Source organism: Delphinapterus leucas, chromosome 2, assembly GCF_059928025.1.
Source record: "Delphinapterus leucas isolate spDelLeu-1000000601 "Yukka" chromosome 2, BTC_Dleu_Yukka2, whole genome shotgun sequence".
Lineage (NCBI taxonomy): Eukaryota > Metazoa > Chordata > Mammalia > Artiodactyla > Monodontidae > Delphinapterus > Delphinapterus leucas.
The window spans coordinates 156441717-156457974 of record NC_143130.1 but is presented as its reverse complement, the minus strand read 5'-3'; the positions used below and the strand labels follow the sequence as shown (position 1 = coordinate 156457974).

General features: G+C 37.2%; 1 protein-coding gene across 1 annotated transcript in view; it reads left to right on the top strand.

Annotated features, from left to right (window-relative positions):
• SNW1 (SNW domain containing 1) overlaps positions 1-16258 on the top strand; it is a 40494-nt gene that overhangs the window by 15236 nt on the left and 9000 nt on the right. Inside the window, exons 4-9 of the mRNA XM_022576428.3 lie at positions 5722-5817; positions 5910-6016; positions 6948-7052; positions 9306-9375; positions 10067-10132; positions 11752-11868. Coding sequence (XP_022432136.1) covers positions 5722-5817; positions 5910-6016; positions 6948-7052; positions 9306-9375; positions 10067-10132; positions 11752-11868 — 561 coding nt within the window. The remainder of the gene's footprint in view (positions 1-5721; positions 5818-5909; positions 6017-6947; positions 7053-9305; positions 9376-10066; positions 10133-11751; positions 11869-16258) is intronic.

Genomic DNA, 16258 nt, shown 5'->3' with positions numbered 1-16258 from the left:
CTATATTCAAGATCCATATATAAATATCTTTGCACATGAGTATTTGTGTAAAATAAATTCTTAGTAGTCTATGCATTGGGTCAAAGGATATTCACATTTCAAATGTGACACATAATGCCAGTATGTTCTCTAAAAAGCCTTTGCTTAAAATTATTCCATTCTTTTGTGTTTCCCTCAGACCCTCCATCTGTTAGTCACCATGATTTATCTTATTTCCTTAACATTTCTCTAGTATTGTCCCTTCTTTGCTACTTAGTTCAGACGCTTATTTTTTCTTGCTTAATTTACTGCAGCAGAGTCTGAACCCATCTCCTTGGCATTTGTCTTGCCTGCCTGAAGAAACAGTCATTCACGTTTTTCTGTTTCTCTCCCTCTCTCCCCCACAAAAACACATACAAGCATGCACACTTAAAATCTTTCCATAGCCTTCAGGATAAGAACCAGCCAAGCACCTTATGGCACACTTGACCCCTTGCTTACCTTTCTAGCCTAGCATCAACTTTCATGACCAGAATACTGAAATCCAAAAATAAAGAGTCCAGTTTTAGCCGTTCTATTTATTTTCAATAGAAAATAATCACCATAACAGGTGGTTGTTAAAGAAGAAGAAGCTTGCAGGCATTCCCTATGAATGTCTGCTATGAGGAACTTCTTGCAGCTCCCCTATTATGGCACGTTCTTTCTTACCTTGGGAGCTTCCCCTGGGTGCCCTCCGATGCTGGGGAAAGCCGTCTCCCTATTCTTTTTTCTGGCTAAATTCTATTGTTTTCAAGTCGCAACTTGCTCTTCACTATTCCAGGATACTGTCCCTGATCCTCCCTAGCTGGACTGGGTGTCCTTCCTCCCTATTCCCTGTGTTTACTATAAAGTAGCAGTTGTAATTATCCATTTTGTTGCAATTATCCTTTTGTTGTAGTTATCCATTCACTAACAATGTTCTATGTCATTTGACTAAAAGCTCCTTGAGTACAGAGATTATATCTTTTCATTTTCCTCTTTGGCACCTAACTTAGTGCCTGACAGCTTGACACACAGGCATTCAGAAGTGTTTGTTGGAGGTATTATAGCAATATTTATTGAATAACAGAAAGCCACTTTTCCTGAAGCCACTAAGGAAGCATGGTCCACTCCTGCAAAAGGAAAAATAGATCCCTATACTTGCAGGGCATATACTGGAAATTTACCCTGGGCCATGAAGGCCTTCATTCACCTTTGTTTTTGTGCACCTCTCCTTCTCTGAAATAATAACTATGCTTTATCGGTATTTGCTACCTCTCCTCTCATTTATTAGGAAAAAGCAGAATTTTAGGACAATAATTTGACTTTGACAGGATGTGTAATTTTGAATGAAATACAGTTTTAGCCCATTTTACATGTATATTGGTGATTCTTTTGTATTGAAAGTAGAGTAGAAATGTTAAAACTGAACTGTTTATTTTTGGATTTCAGTATTCTGGCCAAATAAGGTCTCCATAGTATTGTTCGTTACACAGTAAAAGCCTTACATGTTTGCCTAGAAATCAGCCACTGGAAATGAACCCTAGACTAGTAGTTTATAGGGGTACCACTCTCAGGTTCATACTAACCCTGACTGTAATGGGGAGGCTGTACATGTGTGGGGTATATAGGAAATCTCTTTACATCCTGTTAATTTTGCTGTGAACCAAAAACTGCTCTGAAAACTGCTCTTAAGACTGCTTAAAAAAAATCATAATAAATAACCACAATGAAGATTAAAAAAAAAAGAATAGGGCATTCAGTGAGCTGAGAAGAAGGATACTGAAGAGAGTGACTACCTGGAGTATTCTAACATTGTTTATGATGGATGTATTTCCTTGCTGGACTTTATACCCTGGAATATACACTTGAATTCCTTATACAAATTTAATTAATACGTTATTTTAAAAAGTGGATGTATTAATGCATGAAGTTCTAGACTGCATGTAATGATTCAACATTAACTATGCATTGGCATTTAGAGGAGAGGGACACTTCTTGATTGTTTGGGACTGTCTTGAGCATTGTATTATGTTTAACATAACTGGCACTACCTATTAAATGCCAGTAGTGCCCCCTCCTGCCCCCCCCCGCCATTGTCTTAAACAGAAACATCTCACATATTTTCATAGGCCCTGGGAGGGGAGTTGGAGGCGTTAGCATTGCCCTGTGTTAAAACCACTGATTTTCCTGTTTTAGAAGTAGGAATTGGCTACTAAATGCACAAAATGGGATTTTTAAAAAATTCATTGTCATTCAGAATGCTGATATGCAAGGTCCTTGACATAGGATGAAAATGGCTTATTGGATTATTGAATTTGCGCTATACTGCAGTGGTTTCTGATTTGTATCAGAGGGATCTGGCATTCTTCAGAAACCAGGGACTTCTCACTGAAATATTAATAGTGAAAGAGTAAGAATGGAAAATGCTAGCTGTAGGTATAAGAGGTGAACAAGGAAAGGTTCCAAGGGATAATCTTCTAGGGCAAGTCTAAGGCGATTGATCTCTCTAAATGTAAAGTAAATACTGTGTACAAGACTTAATGGTAATACAAAATTGGGAAGGAGAAAAAAATTTTTAAGTAAATCTCAATAGAACTAAATCCTTTTTTTTTTTTTCCGGTTGTGACTTCAGTCATAAATCTTGAAATAAAAAGCCTGGTGTTTACATTTTTCCTTCTGAAATTATTAAATAGGAAATGTTACATACATGATATTGCCTAAAAGAATGCCTTCAACCCCTCAGCCCCCCCAAAAAAAACTCCAAACAACCTTAACCCCAAGATAAATTGTATGTTATTACCTTGTTCATAGGATTTCACGAACTATGTCTATAAAGACAGTGTTTTCTTTCTCTACCTCTGAAATGGTAGCTATGCTGACAAGCTTATCCTTTTAGTCAATCCAATCCTTTGCCAGTTTTCAGTAATAAAAAACTTCTGTTTCATAGATGAGTTATTACTTTATCTTGTTCACAAAACTCATTTGTGCTCCTGATACCTTGGAAGGTATGTTGTAATTTTTCGGATAATCCTCCCCAGCCCCTTTGCCCCCTGAGATATACTGAGTTTCTTCAGCACATTTGGTTCTCAGGCAATATAAATTGGGGGTTTTATAGTTAATACCATGGAGGAATCTTGCTCTTCAAATGTCCTTCATCAGCTTTGTGAAATGCTAGAATCTTACTGATGCTCATTTAAAGGGTTATTAACTTTGGAATACCCAAATAAGAAGCAGCAAATGGCTCTTGTATGCTAAATTAGTATTGAGACTTTATGTTGAGTATATACGACTGCCAGGGAGTAGGATCCCTTCCTGTAGCAATTACTGTGTAAAAGTAATTGACTCTTCATAGTCTTGGTATTATTTTCTAGAGACTGTTATATAACTTTTAATTCTTATGATATAGATTTTTTCCATACTGAAAAGAAGTAAGACTTTTTTTTTTTAATTTATTTTTATTGTTGGCTGCGTTGGGTCTTTGTTCCTGCATGCGGGCTTTCTCTAGTTGCGGCGAGCCAGGGCTGCTCTTCATTGCAGTGCGTGGGCTTCTCACTGCGGTGGCTTCTCTTGTTGCAGAGCATGGGCTCTAGGCACGCGGGCTTCAGTAGTTGCGGCACGCAGGCTCAGTAGTTGTGGCTCGCATGCTCTAGAGCGCAGGCTCAGTAGTTGTGGCACACGGGCTTAGTTGTTCTGCGGCATGTGGGATCTTCCCTGACCAGAGCTTGAACCCGTGTACCCTGCATTGGCAGGCGGATTCTTAACCACTGCGCCACCAGGGAAGCCCAAGAAGTAAAACTTTTGAGGTCAGCTACAAGCTGTGTGATCTTAACGCACTGAGCCTTGCTTTTCTCACTGGAGTGAGCTTTAGGGTCCCTTCCAAAATGAACACTCTGAGAGGATGGTGACACTAGTAGCTCCCATATCAATAGACATGTTTTGTGGTAAATTATCTACATTTCTTACCTGATCCCTTTTCTTATTCCTGAGAAAAACAAGCTAGAGATTTCAGTCTATAGTCATCATACAGTTTTTCCAGGAAATCAACAGCTTATGTAGAACATTCTGCAGGCCCAAAATATATGTACCTTTAGCATAGAATAGAGCCTCTCTGAAAGTCATACATTCAATCATTTGTACAAAAACTATTGACTGAATGCCTCCTGGGGACCAAGCATTGTTAGAAGCACTGTAGATACTTTAATGAATGAGAGATTCCTCATCAATAATGTAGGTATAATCATTGTGCACACCTCATAGGGTTGATGCGAAAGTTAGGTTAGTTTATATATATAAAGCAAAAGAACAGTGGCGCAAAATAAGTGCTTAATAAATGTTACCTATTATAATTGTTATTACTTTAATGGGCAAGACAGGTAAAGATTTAAAGTAGATAATAATTTCATACTGTAAGCAGTGCTTTGAAGAGAGTAAACAGAGTTCTGTGACACTGAATGATTGGGTAGGGAGGGGTTGCTCCTTTAGTGAGGGTAGTCATAGGAGGCCTCCCCCTTGCATACCTGACCTTTGAACGAAGACTCAGGTTGAGAACCCAATTGAAGAACCGGGAGCAATACTCTGTAAAGGCCCAGAATTGGGGGAAAGCATGTTGTGTTCGAAAAACAGAAGAGTCCATGTGACTGAAGCATAAAGAATGAGGGAGCGAGAGGTACAGGGGAAGATTGAAGCTGTAGGCAAAGCCAGGTCAGGTCGTATAGGCCATTAAGTTTTTTTGCTCTGTTGTTTGGAGTGAGAAATTAGCAATAGCATGCATTTCGTTTAAGCTGTTTTAAGGAATGTCATGGTAGAATGCAATTATTGATATAAGACTTTGACTTATAGTAGTAAACATTTTCTTCTGCAGAAAATTTCTGAAGATCTCAAGTGCCCAGGAATTTGGTTTTCTTTCATATTTATAAGTTGTCCTTTATCTCTGTGTGTGTCAAAGAATTCCTAACTCAAGCAGCAAAATCTAGAATGCTGCTTATCTGTTAAATTTCCAGTACTTCTGTTTTTCTATAAAATCTGCCATGTAAGTTATTATGGAAGTATTCGAAAGGATAGATGGACATGAAAGTCAGTAATATTCTGTTCGGCAGAGGCCTACCAATCAGATAACAGTCCTAAATTTGGATAATGAGTGTAAAATAAGGTATGTGTGTAGAATTTTTTTTTTTTATGGAAGAAAGTGTTCTGGGTTTTTTGACCATGGCATATGTTCATTTTCTTAGTCTATGAATAGAGTTGATGCCATAAAAGACAAACATTATAAGTAGGGCGAGGTCAGTGAAATTTTTTAGGCCTCCTGAATTTGGAAATTATTCAGTAACCTGACTTAAATTCCAGTGAGCTTGTAATCCAAGATAATGGTGCTATAGGCAGTTTATATCATCATTAATTTCAAGTCCTAGTGAGGCTCAAAAATAGGGATCACTGATGCATAAGATTTCGTTGGCACAATTTATTTGGACACTGACTTGATTAGACGATCTCGAATAATTTAAATGCATGAGGTCAGAGGAAAATTATTAACTTTTATAGCCAGGGCAGCAATTTGTGTATATATATTTTAAACTTCCTTGGTTTTAAAATCTAAAAGACAAAATCTGTGTCCTAAATTTATAAGTGTGCTGAGAGGACATTTTGACTTCTGAAATGACTTAATGAGGTTGCTTCTCTTCATTCTTTGCTTTTCTTAAGCCTGCTTTTGTTTGAACATTTTAGGTCATTTATAGCAAGTACACTGACCTGGTTCCCAAAGAAGTCATGAATGCAGATGACCCAGACCTGCAAAGACCTGATGAAGAAGCCATTAAAGAGGTAACTGGGAATTGATATATATAATTATTTTAGATGACGTTTTACATCTTTATTAACTTTCAAACCACTCAATGTGTTGTTTCTTATTTCAGATAACAGAAAAGACAAGGGTAGCCTTAGAAAAATCCGTATCGCAGAAGGTTGCTGCAGCCATGCCAGTCCGAGCAGCTGATAAACTGGCTCCTGCTCAGTATATCCGGTATGAATCATGCCTGGAGGTTTTAGTTTCATGTTGGAAGTGATTGGAGTTGGGGGTCCTGGTATTCTTTCACTATCTTTAGTCACAACTGTAAATGCAGTTTTTTGAATAATGACTTGAAGCCTATTGACTCTTTGTGCATTCAGTTGAAAGCAGAATATTTTAAGCTATCCACTTTTAGGATATTAGCTATTATGCTATTTTAAAAACATTTTTTGTTTTTAGAAATTAACAATTACATAGAGTATGTGATGCAAACCACAATGATTATAGTTTTCCATTTTTATATAATATATAACAGTATATTGGAAATATTATATAGTATAATACTATTATAATTATTTAATATAATAGTATACTATAAATATTAATATATTAATATCATTTATATAATAATAGGCATCCTTATAATACTTCCAAATTTTGAGGGATTTCACTCAACTAAATCTTTATGTGGAAAGATGATTCATATATAGATATTAACGGAGAATTGAGAGCTGGTAGGACTGCTGCCATTATTCTTTCTGTTTTACAGCCTATGCTTAGTCAAAAACTACTAACTATAAGTTGCTTGCTTAGGATATTATGAGGCATTTTTTCCTCAAATAGGTGCAGACTTACAAAATAGGTACTATTTTCTAGACCTCTTATCTGTGAAATTGAACACTGTGGCATCCATGGTTCAAAATGGACTGTGATGAATTATTTGCAAATTAATACAACTGTAGTTTACATTGTGCTTATAATTCAGAATTGCTGTTAGTTCTCTTATCTCTGTTGCTATCTGTTCTGCCTAAATTTTGTTGCAATTTTCGATTAATACTTTGTGAGAGAAATTGACAGTGTAGTCCAGTTTAGGATTGTAATAGAAGAAAAATACCTATTGAAAACTTGAACTGGTTATACCTTTAGTTTCATCTACATTCTTTAGATACACACCATCTCAACAAGGAGTGGCTTTCAACTCTGGAGCTAAACAGAGAGTTATTCGAATGGTGGAAATGCAGAAAGATCCGATGGAACCTCCAAGGTTCAAGTAAGTAGGTGGTTTCATGAGAAGGAACCACTATTCCTAAAAAGAGATATCAAAGGAGGAAAATGTATATCAACATGTAAATGGGTAAACAGATCGTGAGACATCTATACGTGGAATACTGTTGAGCAATAAAAAGGAATAAACTTTATTTAATATGTGCAGTAAAGTGAAATGGGTGAATCTCAAAATAATTATGCTGAGTGAAAGAAGTGAGACACAAACAAGTACATACTGTATGATTCTTTTCATGTAGAACTCTAGAAAATGCAAACTAGTCTACGATGACAGGAAGCAGATCAGTGGTTGCCTGCTGGGAAGGAGGGAGTATGGATAGGCGATGAGAGGAAAAAGAGGGATAGGCAAAGGGGCATGCAGAAACTTTTGGTAGTGATGGGTATCTTCACTATTTTGATTGTGATGATGGTTTCACAGGTATTTACTTGTGTCAGAAGTTAATCAGATTGTACACTTCATGTATAGTTAATTGTACATTAGTTGTACCTCAGTAAAGCTGTTTCTTAAGAAGGCAAAAATATATTGCTCGATGAAATGATGTTAATAGTGTGGAGGTGAAGTGGGTAATGATGATGACAGAGTTGGCTGTGTTTTAATAATTGTTGAAGATGAGTGGTTGTGATGAGAAAAACAACTTTTGAGGGAAACAACTTTTTTTTTCCTGAGTTGCTGCCTAGGCATTCTACAGTATGATAACCCTGCTCACACCTAGAGACTGGACATTTAGATTAAGACTTGTGTTTAGGATGCCGGTCATAAGTTCCCACTTTGCCTTTCCCAGGGAACCTTTTAAAATATAGTTGGCCCTTTGTATCTGCAGGTTCTGCGCCCGTTGTTCCAACCAACCACAGATCAAAAATATTTGGGAGGGTTTTCCCTGGTGGTCAAGCGGTTAGTACTCTGTGCTTCCACTGCAGGGGGCACGGGCTCAGTCCCTGGTCGGGGAGCTAAGATCCCACATGCTGCGTGGCATGGCCAAAAGAATTCTTTGTAAAAAAAAATTCAGGAAGAAAAAGTCCAGAAAGTTCTCAAAAGCAAAACTTAATTTGCCACACCTACCAGAACTATTTATATAACATTTACATTGTATTAGGTATTATACGTAATCTAGAAATGATTTAAAGTATATGGGAGGGGCTTCACTGGTGGCGCAGTGGTTGAGAGTCCGCCTGCCAATGCAGGGGACATGGGTTCGTGCCCCAGTCCGGGAAGATCCCACATGCCGCGGAGCGGCTGGGCCCGTGAGCCATGGCCGCGGAGCCTGAGCTCCGCAATGGGAGAGGCCACGACAGTGAGAGGCCAGCGTACCGCAAAAAAATAATAAATAAATAAATAAATAAAGTATATGGGAGGATGTGTATAGGTTATATGCAGATACTACGCCACTTTTTTTTTTTTTTCTTTTTGCTGTATGCGGGCCTCTCACTGTCGTGGCCTCTCCCGTTGCGGAGCACAGGCTCTGGACACGCAGGCTCAGCGGCCATGGCTCATGGGCCTAGCCGCTCCATGGCATGTGAGATCTTCCCAGACCCAGGCACGAACCTGTGTCCGCTAGCATTGGCAGGTGGACTCTCAACCACTGCGCCACCAAGGAAGCCCCTACGCCACTTTAATAAAGGACTTGAGCATTCACGGCTTTTGGTATCCTCAGGCGTCGAGGAACCAATCCTCCTCAGATACCAAAGGGTGACTATAACTACTTAGAGTTAAGCCCCAGGAAAAGTTAGTATCCTCTGTCCCAACTACCTTATAAGTAATAGGTATTGCTATGCTGCTCTCCATCTCCTGCTCACTTGTGGCCTAGGACAGAAGATTATCCTTCCTCCAGTTCTTTCCTCATTCCTCACTCCTCACTTCTGGGATCTGAAAGTAATAATAAATCTTGTGACTCTACTTCTTCAGGTGGGTGTATTAAAACTGCACCTTTAATTGAAACAACCCAATGGGTTTCACTTCCCCAGAGTGGGAGCTTGGATGCTCAGAGAGCTATCTGCGGACCCTGGGTGGGTGTCTTGTGCCCCTCATTCAGCAGGTCATAATCTGCACATTCTTAATTGAATACACCAGCTCTAGCTTCTCAACGCGTTGCTATATAATAGGTGGACATTTGTTATATACTCTGTGTTTTTGTATCTGTTTGAATCTTTACATAATAAAAAATAAGGAGGGGAGACGACATATTAACTAAAAAGGAAAAATCTGTATCACTCTGTGGTTGTGCTTTGGTTTATCCTTCAGGATTAATAAGAAAATTCCCCGGGGACCACCTTCTCCTCCTGCACCTGTCATGCATTCTCCTAGCCGAAAGGTAATCTTTGCTCTAGTTTAAAATCTCTTTTTGTACTCATGATTACTAATTTTATAAATAACCTCGCATAGAATAAAGTCTAGATGCCTATGTAGTTACATTTCACCACACTTATGGTTTCTTTAATTTGTTTTCCAAGACCAAATAGGGACCCACTCAAGACTATAACATGCAGTTCCAGAGTGCCTATGAGAATGTATGTAAAATGTTAGCTAGTAGTTTTATTATTATTAACCTAACCCCTGCATTTAATGGAATGAAAAGGGTCTGGTATTTGACAAGAAGAATGTTATCATAGTTATAGGAAGGAAGTACCTGGGATCATTAGGTCTGTGCTTCATAGTCCAAGTGGCTTTTTTTAGATATATTTTATTACCCAACTAAAAAAACAAGTTTCTCATCTGAAAGAAGTCACATCAGTTTAAATATGTAAAAACACTAACCAGCATTTATAACTGTCAAAAATAATTTATAGATTATTTTCCATTTTTTATATTAAAGTTATTACTAGAACCCATGATATGGGAAGATAGTATATAGTGCCACCAAACAAATGGAATTAGGACCTTTGACTAAATCCATCCATATGTAGTGTATACTGAGCTGTCTTTGAAGAGAAAGATTGCACTTAGGTTTTTAGCTAGACTATAAATCTAAAAATGTCTCTTCTTCCTCTCTTTTCTCAATTCAGATGACCGTGAAGGAACAACAAGAGTGGAAGATTCCTCCCTGTATTTCAAACTGGAAAAATGCAAAGGTAATTAACTTGTCATAAAATCATAAAAGGTAATTAACTTGTCTTAGTTTTAGAACCTCCTGGAAAACACCCAGGAAGGACCTTCAGCCTGGGTACCTTTAGTTGAAACCTCAGCATCTCATTTAGCTGAAGATTTTCAAGAAGGAACACTCAACTTATGTGACTTTTCTCTTTTTATTTTAATGTAATAGAAATGTTAGTATGCCAGGCACATGAATACCATGTGGATTCTCCTAGTAAATTGTAGTTACTGGAAGCATATAGAGAAGGAAAGGGTAGAATAAAGTAACATATCAATGAAAGATAGTATTCTTTAGAAAACTCAAATTTATACCTAAAATTCTTCCTGAAAGGATTTAAACCAATTTAAATAATCATATGACAAAACAGAGTAAATGTTTGGATATATTCATTGCTTTAATTTTTAAATTACTTGTTTCTCTTTATAACAATGCAAGTATAAACTATATGTACTAATCACCAAAGCTACCAGGAGTCATGAAGAATCTGTAAAATAATGCAGACTAAATTTCCTAATCACTGTTTCCTCTTTTCTCTCAAATAATATTTCATGATTCTGATGTTGATGGGTGAAGAAGGCTACTTTAACCCATGGTTTAAATATAAATTATTCCTTAAAGGAAGTTAGGGAATTCCCTGGTGGTCCAGTGGATAAGACTCTGCACTTTCACTGCCAAGGGCCCGGGTTCAGTCCCTGGTCGGGGAAGTAAGATCCCACAAGCTGTGCAGTGTGTCCAAAAAAACAAAGAAGAAGTTATACACTCATCCTGAAACAAAAAGATTGTTGGGTGGTCTGGTTTGGATTGATTAATATGTATGTAACTATGGTATCTTGAGCTGACTCTGTAACACTTCCTTATATTGGGAATAAAGACCATGGACTAGAGGTCAGTATTTGGGAGTCTAGTCAGAAATCTGGAAAAATAAAGCTAAGCCTGAAAATTACATGAATGTTCAAACGTATTCCTTGAGTTGTTGAAGTAGGATGCAAAATTTCAAAACACAGAATCTTAGTTGTCTAGCAAATTTTATCTTTTTTCCATTTACTAAAACTTGCAGGGTTCCTAGAATCTGACAAGTCATGAGAACAGTATAGCAGATTAAGCTACCTATAGACACTGATTTTAGTGATTTGTTCTACCTTTGTATGGCTGTTACATTTACTTGATGAACAGCTATTAACTATTTGATAGTGATTTCCTTTTATTATAACCCACAAACTTAACATGAGAATCTGTTTTCCCAGAGCGTGCGCTCTGAAATCGTACTTCCCAAGTTTAAATCCTAGTTTGTCTGTTTATTAACTGTATGACCTTGGGGACGTTACCTCAGTATCCTTATTTGTGAAATGGAAATAATAATGTTACCAGTCTTACAGAATTGTTGTGAAGGTTAAATGAGGCCATGGATATAAAGTGCTTAAACAATCCTCCACACAAAGCACTCATTGTTAGCTGCTGCTCTTGTTGCTTAATTGTGAAGAAAGATGTAAGGAAAAAACTTTAAATGGTTGTCAAAATGGACATATATAAATCTAGTTTTAAAGACTCTGCAGTAGCTCTTTTGTGACCAGTGTTTTCTATCTGCCTTCACACTAGGGTTATACAATTCCATTAGATAAACGTCTGGCAGCTGATGGAAGAGGACTGCAGACAGTTCACATCAATGAAAATTTTGCAAAACTGGCCGAAGCCCTCTACATTGCTGATCGGAAGGTTGATCTGTTATAATTAAGTTGTTTAATGCTCTTGATAATTTGTAAATCCGTTCTCAGTTACCTAAGATACTGTTATTTTAGCTACACTGCTGAGTACCTGAAGAGGCTGTCACCTGTGGATGTGTTCGAGAGATGACAGGTGCTGGTTGCAGCTCTGTACCTGGTCTCAGCATTCGTAGACTCGTACACCTTCCTCACCACTGGTGGTTCGGCTTCCTCACAACATTCCAGAATAATGATTAACTAGGCTGATCACATTTTGGGAAGATTGCCAGCTGCCCTTTTTAGGTTTCATCATTTTTCTCTCTTTTAAATGTAGGTGTCTCCCAAAAGGTATCAGGGAGGGGCAAATAAACATTCCGATGTGTTGAATGCTATAGAAAATGACATTCATAATATTGGCTGTCTATTAATATCATGGTATTAATATGTGTATTTGAACTTTACATACATCATGGCATGTGTATAGAACATAGAAGAGTACACCTTCTGTATCACAGTGAGCACCCTTATGGAAATTATCTCTTGCACATCTACACTAAGGCTTTATCTTTTTTTTTTGAATTTTATTTATCTTGTTATACAGCAGGATCTTATTAGTCATCCATTTTATCCACATCAGTGTATACATGTCAGTCTCAGTCTCCCAATTCATCACACACACACACCCGCCACTTTTCCCCCTTGGTGTCCATACATTTCTTCTCTGCATGTGTGTCAACTTCTGCCCTGCAAACCGGTTCATCTGTACCATTTTTCTAGGTTCCACATATATGCGTTAATATACAATTTGTTTTTCTCTTTCTGACTTACTTCACTCTGTATGACAGTCTTTAGATCCATCCACATCTCTACAAATGACCCAATTTCATTCCTCTTTTATGGCTGAGTAATATTTCATTGTATATATTTACCACATCTTCTTTATCTATTCATCTGTCGATGGGTATTTAGGTTGCTTCCATGACCTGGCTATTGTAAATAGTGCTGCAGTGAACATTGAGGTGCATGTGTCTTTGAATTATGGTTTTCTATGGGTATATGCCCAGTAGTGGGATTGCTGGGTCATATGGTAATTCTATTTTTAGTTTTCTAAGGAACCTCCATATTGTTCTTCATAGTGGCTGTATCAATTTACATTCCCACCAACAGTGCAAGAGGGTTCTCTTTGCTCCACACCCTCTCCAGCATTTGTTGTTTGTAGATTTTCTGATGCCCATTCTAACAGCTGTGAGGAGATACCTCATTGTAGTTTTGATTTGCATTTCTCTAATAGTTAGTCATGTTGAGCAGCTTTTGATGTGCTTCTCGGCCATCTGTATGTCTTCTTTGAAGAAATGTCTATTTAGGTCTTCTGCCCATTTTTGGATTGGGTTGCTTGTTTTTTTTAATATTGAGCTGCATGAGCTATTTATATATTTTGGAGATTAATCCTTTGTCCGTTGATTCGTTTGCAAATATTTTCCCCCATTCTGAGGGTTGTCTTTTCATCTGGTTTATGGTTTCCTTTACTGTGCAAAAGCTCTGAAGTTTCATTAGGTCCCATTTGTTTATTTTTGTTTTTATTTCCATTAGTCTAGGAGATGGGTCAAAAAAGATCTTGCTGTGATTTATGTCAAAGAGTGTTCTTCCTATGTTTTCCTCTAAGAGTTTTATAGTGTCTGGTCTTACATTTAGGTCTCTAATCCATTTTGAATTTATTTTTGTGTATGGTGTTAGGAAGTGTTCTAATTTCATTCTTTTTACATGTAGCTGTCCAGTTTTCCCAGCACCACTTATTGCAGAGACTGTTTTTTCTCTGTATATCCTTGCCTCCTTTGTCACAGATTAGTTGACCACAGGTGTGTGGGTTTATCTGTGGGCTTTCTATCTTGTTCCATTGATCTATGTTTCTGTTTTTGTGCCAATACCATATTGTCTTGATTTTGTAGCTTTGTAGTATAGTCTGAAGTCAGGGAGTCTGATTCCTCCAGCTCCGTTTTTTTCCCTCAAGACTGCTTTGGCTATTCGGGGTCTTTTGTGTCCATACAGATTTTAAGATTTTTTGTTCTAGTTCTGTAAAAAATGCCATTGGTAATTTGATAGGGATTGCATTGCATCTGTAGATTGCTTTGGGTAGTATAGTCATTTTCACAATATTGATTCTTCCAATCCAAGAACATGGTATATCTCCATCTGTTGGTATCATCTTTAATTTCTTTCATCAGTGTCTTATAGTTTTCTGCATACAGGTCTTTTGTCTCCCTAGGTAGGTTTATTCCTAGGTATTTTATTCTTTTTGTTGCAGTGGTAAATGGGAGTGTTTCTTTAATTTCACTTTCAGATTTTTCATCATTAGTTTATAGGAATGCAAGAGACTTCTATGCATTAATTTTGTATCCTGCAACTTTACCAAATTCACTGATTAGCTCTAGTAGTTTTCTGGTAGCATCTTTAGGGTTCTCTATGTGTAGTATCATGTCATCTGCAAACAGTGACAGTTTTACTTCTTCTTTTCCAATTTGTATTCCTTTTATTTCTTTTTCTTCTCTGATTGCTGTGGCTAGGACTTCCAAAACTAGGTTGATTAATAGTGGTGAGAGTGGACATCCTTGTCTTATTCCTGATCTTAGAGGAAATGCTTTCAGTTTTTCACCATTGAGAATGATGTTTGTTGTGGGTTTGTCGTATATGGCCTTTATTATGTTGACGTAGGTTCCCTCTATGCCCATTTTCTGGAGAGTTTTTATCATAAATGGGTGCTGAATTTTGTCAAAAGCTTTTTCTGCATCTGTTGAAATGATCATATGGTTTTTATTCTTCAGTTTGTTAATATGGTGTATCACATTGATTGATTTGTGTATGTTGAAGAATCCTTGCATCCCTGGGATAAATCCCACTTGATCATGGTGTATGATCCTTTTAATGTCTTGTTGGATTCCGTTTGCTAGTATTTTGTTGAGGAGTTTTGCATCTATATTCATCAGTGATATTGGTCTCTAATTTTCTTTTTTTGTAGTATCTTTGTGTGGTTTTGGTATCAGGGTGGTAGTGGCCTCATAGAATGAGTTTGGGAGTGTTCCTTCCTCTGCCATTTTTTGGAAGAGTTTGAGAAGGATGGGTGTTAGCTCTTCTCTAAACGTTTGATAGAATTCACCTGTGAAGCCATCTGGTCCTGGACTTTGTTGGAAGAATTTTAATCACAGTTTCAATTTCATTACTTGTGATTGGTCTGTTCATATTTTCTGTTTCTTCCTGGTTCAGTCTTGGAAGCTTATACCTTTCTAAGAATTTGTCCATTTCTTCCAGGTTGTCCATTTTATTGTCATAGAGTTGCCTGTAGTAGTCTTTTAGGATGCTTTGTATTTCTGCGGTGTCTGTTGTAACTTCTCCTTTTTCGTTTCTAATTTTATTGATTTGAGTCCTCTCCGTCTTTTTCTTGATGAGTCTGGCTAATGGTTTATCAATTTTGTTTATCTTCCAAAAAAACCAGCTTTTAGTTTTATTGATCTTTGCTGTTGTTTTCTTTGTTTCTATTTCATTTATTTCTGCTCTGATCTTTATGATTTCTTTCCTTCTGCTAACTTTCGTTTTGTTTGTTCTTCTTTCTATGGTTCCTTTAGGTGTAAGGTTAGATTGTTTATTTGAGATTTTTCTTGTTTCTTGAGGTAGGCTTTATAGCTATAAACTTCCCTCTTAGAAGTGCTTTTGCTGCATCCCATAGGTTTTGGATCGTCATTGTCATTTGTCTGTAGGTAGTGTTTGATTTCCTCTTTGATTTCTTCAGTTATCCCTTGGTTATTTAGTAATGTATTGTTTAGCCTCCACGTGTTTGTGTTTTTTAGGGTTTTTTCCCTGTAATTCATTTCTAATCTTATAGTGTTGTGGTCAGAAAAGATGCTTGATATGATTTCAATTTTCTTATATTTACTGAGGCTGGATTTGTCACCCAGGATGTGATCTATCCTGGAGAATGTTCCGTGCGCACTTGAGAAGAAAGTGTAATCTGCTGTTCTCGGATGGAATGTCCTATAAATATCAATTAAAATTATCTGGTCTATTGTGTCATTTAAAGCTTGTGTTTTCTTATTTATTTTCATTTTGGATGATCTGTCCATTGGTGTAAGTGAGGTGTTAAAGTCCCCCACCATTATTGTGTTACTGTCGATTTCCTCTTTTATAGCTGTTAGGAGTTGCCTTATGTATTGAGGTGCTCCTATGTTGGGTGCATATATATTTATAATTGTTATATCTTCTTCTTGGATTGATCCCTTGATCATTATGTAGTGTCCTTCCTTGTCTTTTGAACATTCTTTATTTTAAAGTTTATTTTGTCTGATATGAGTATTGCTACTCCAGCTTTCTTTTGATTTCCATTTGCATGGAATATCTTTTTCCATCCCCTCACT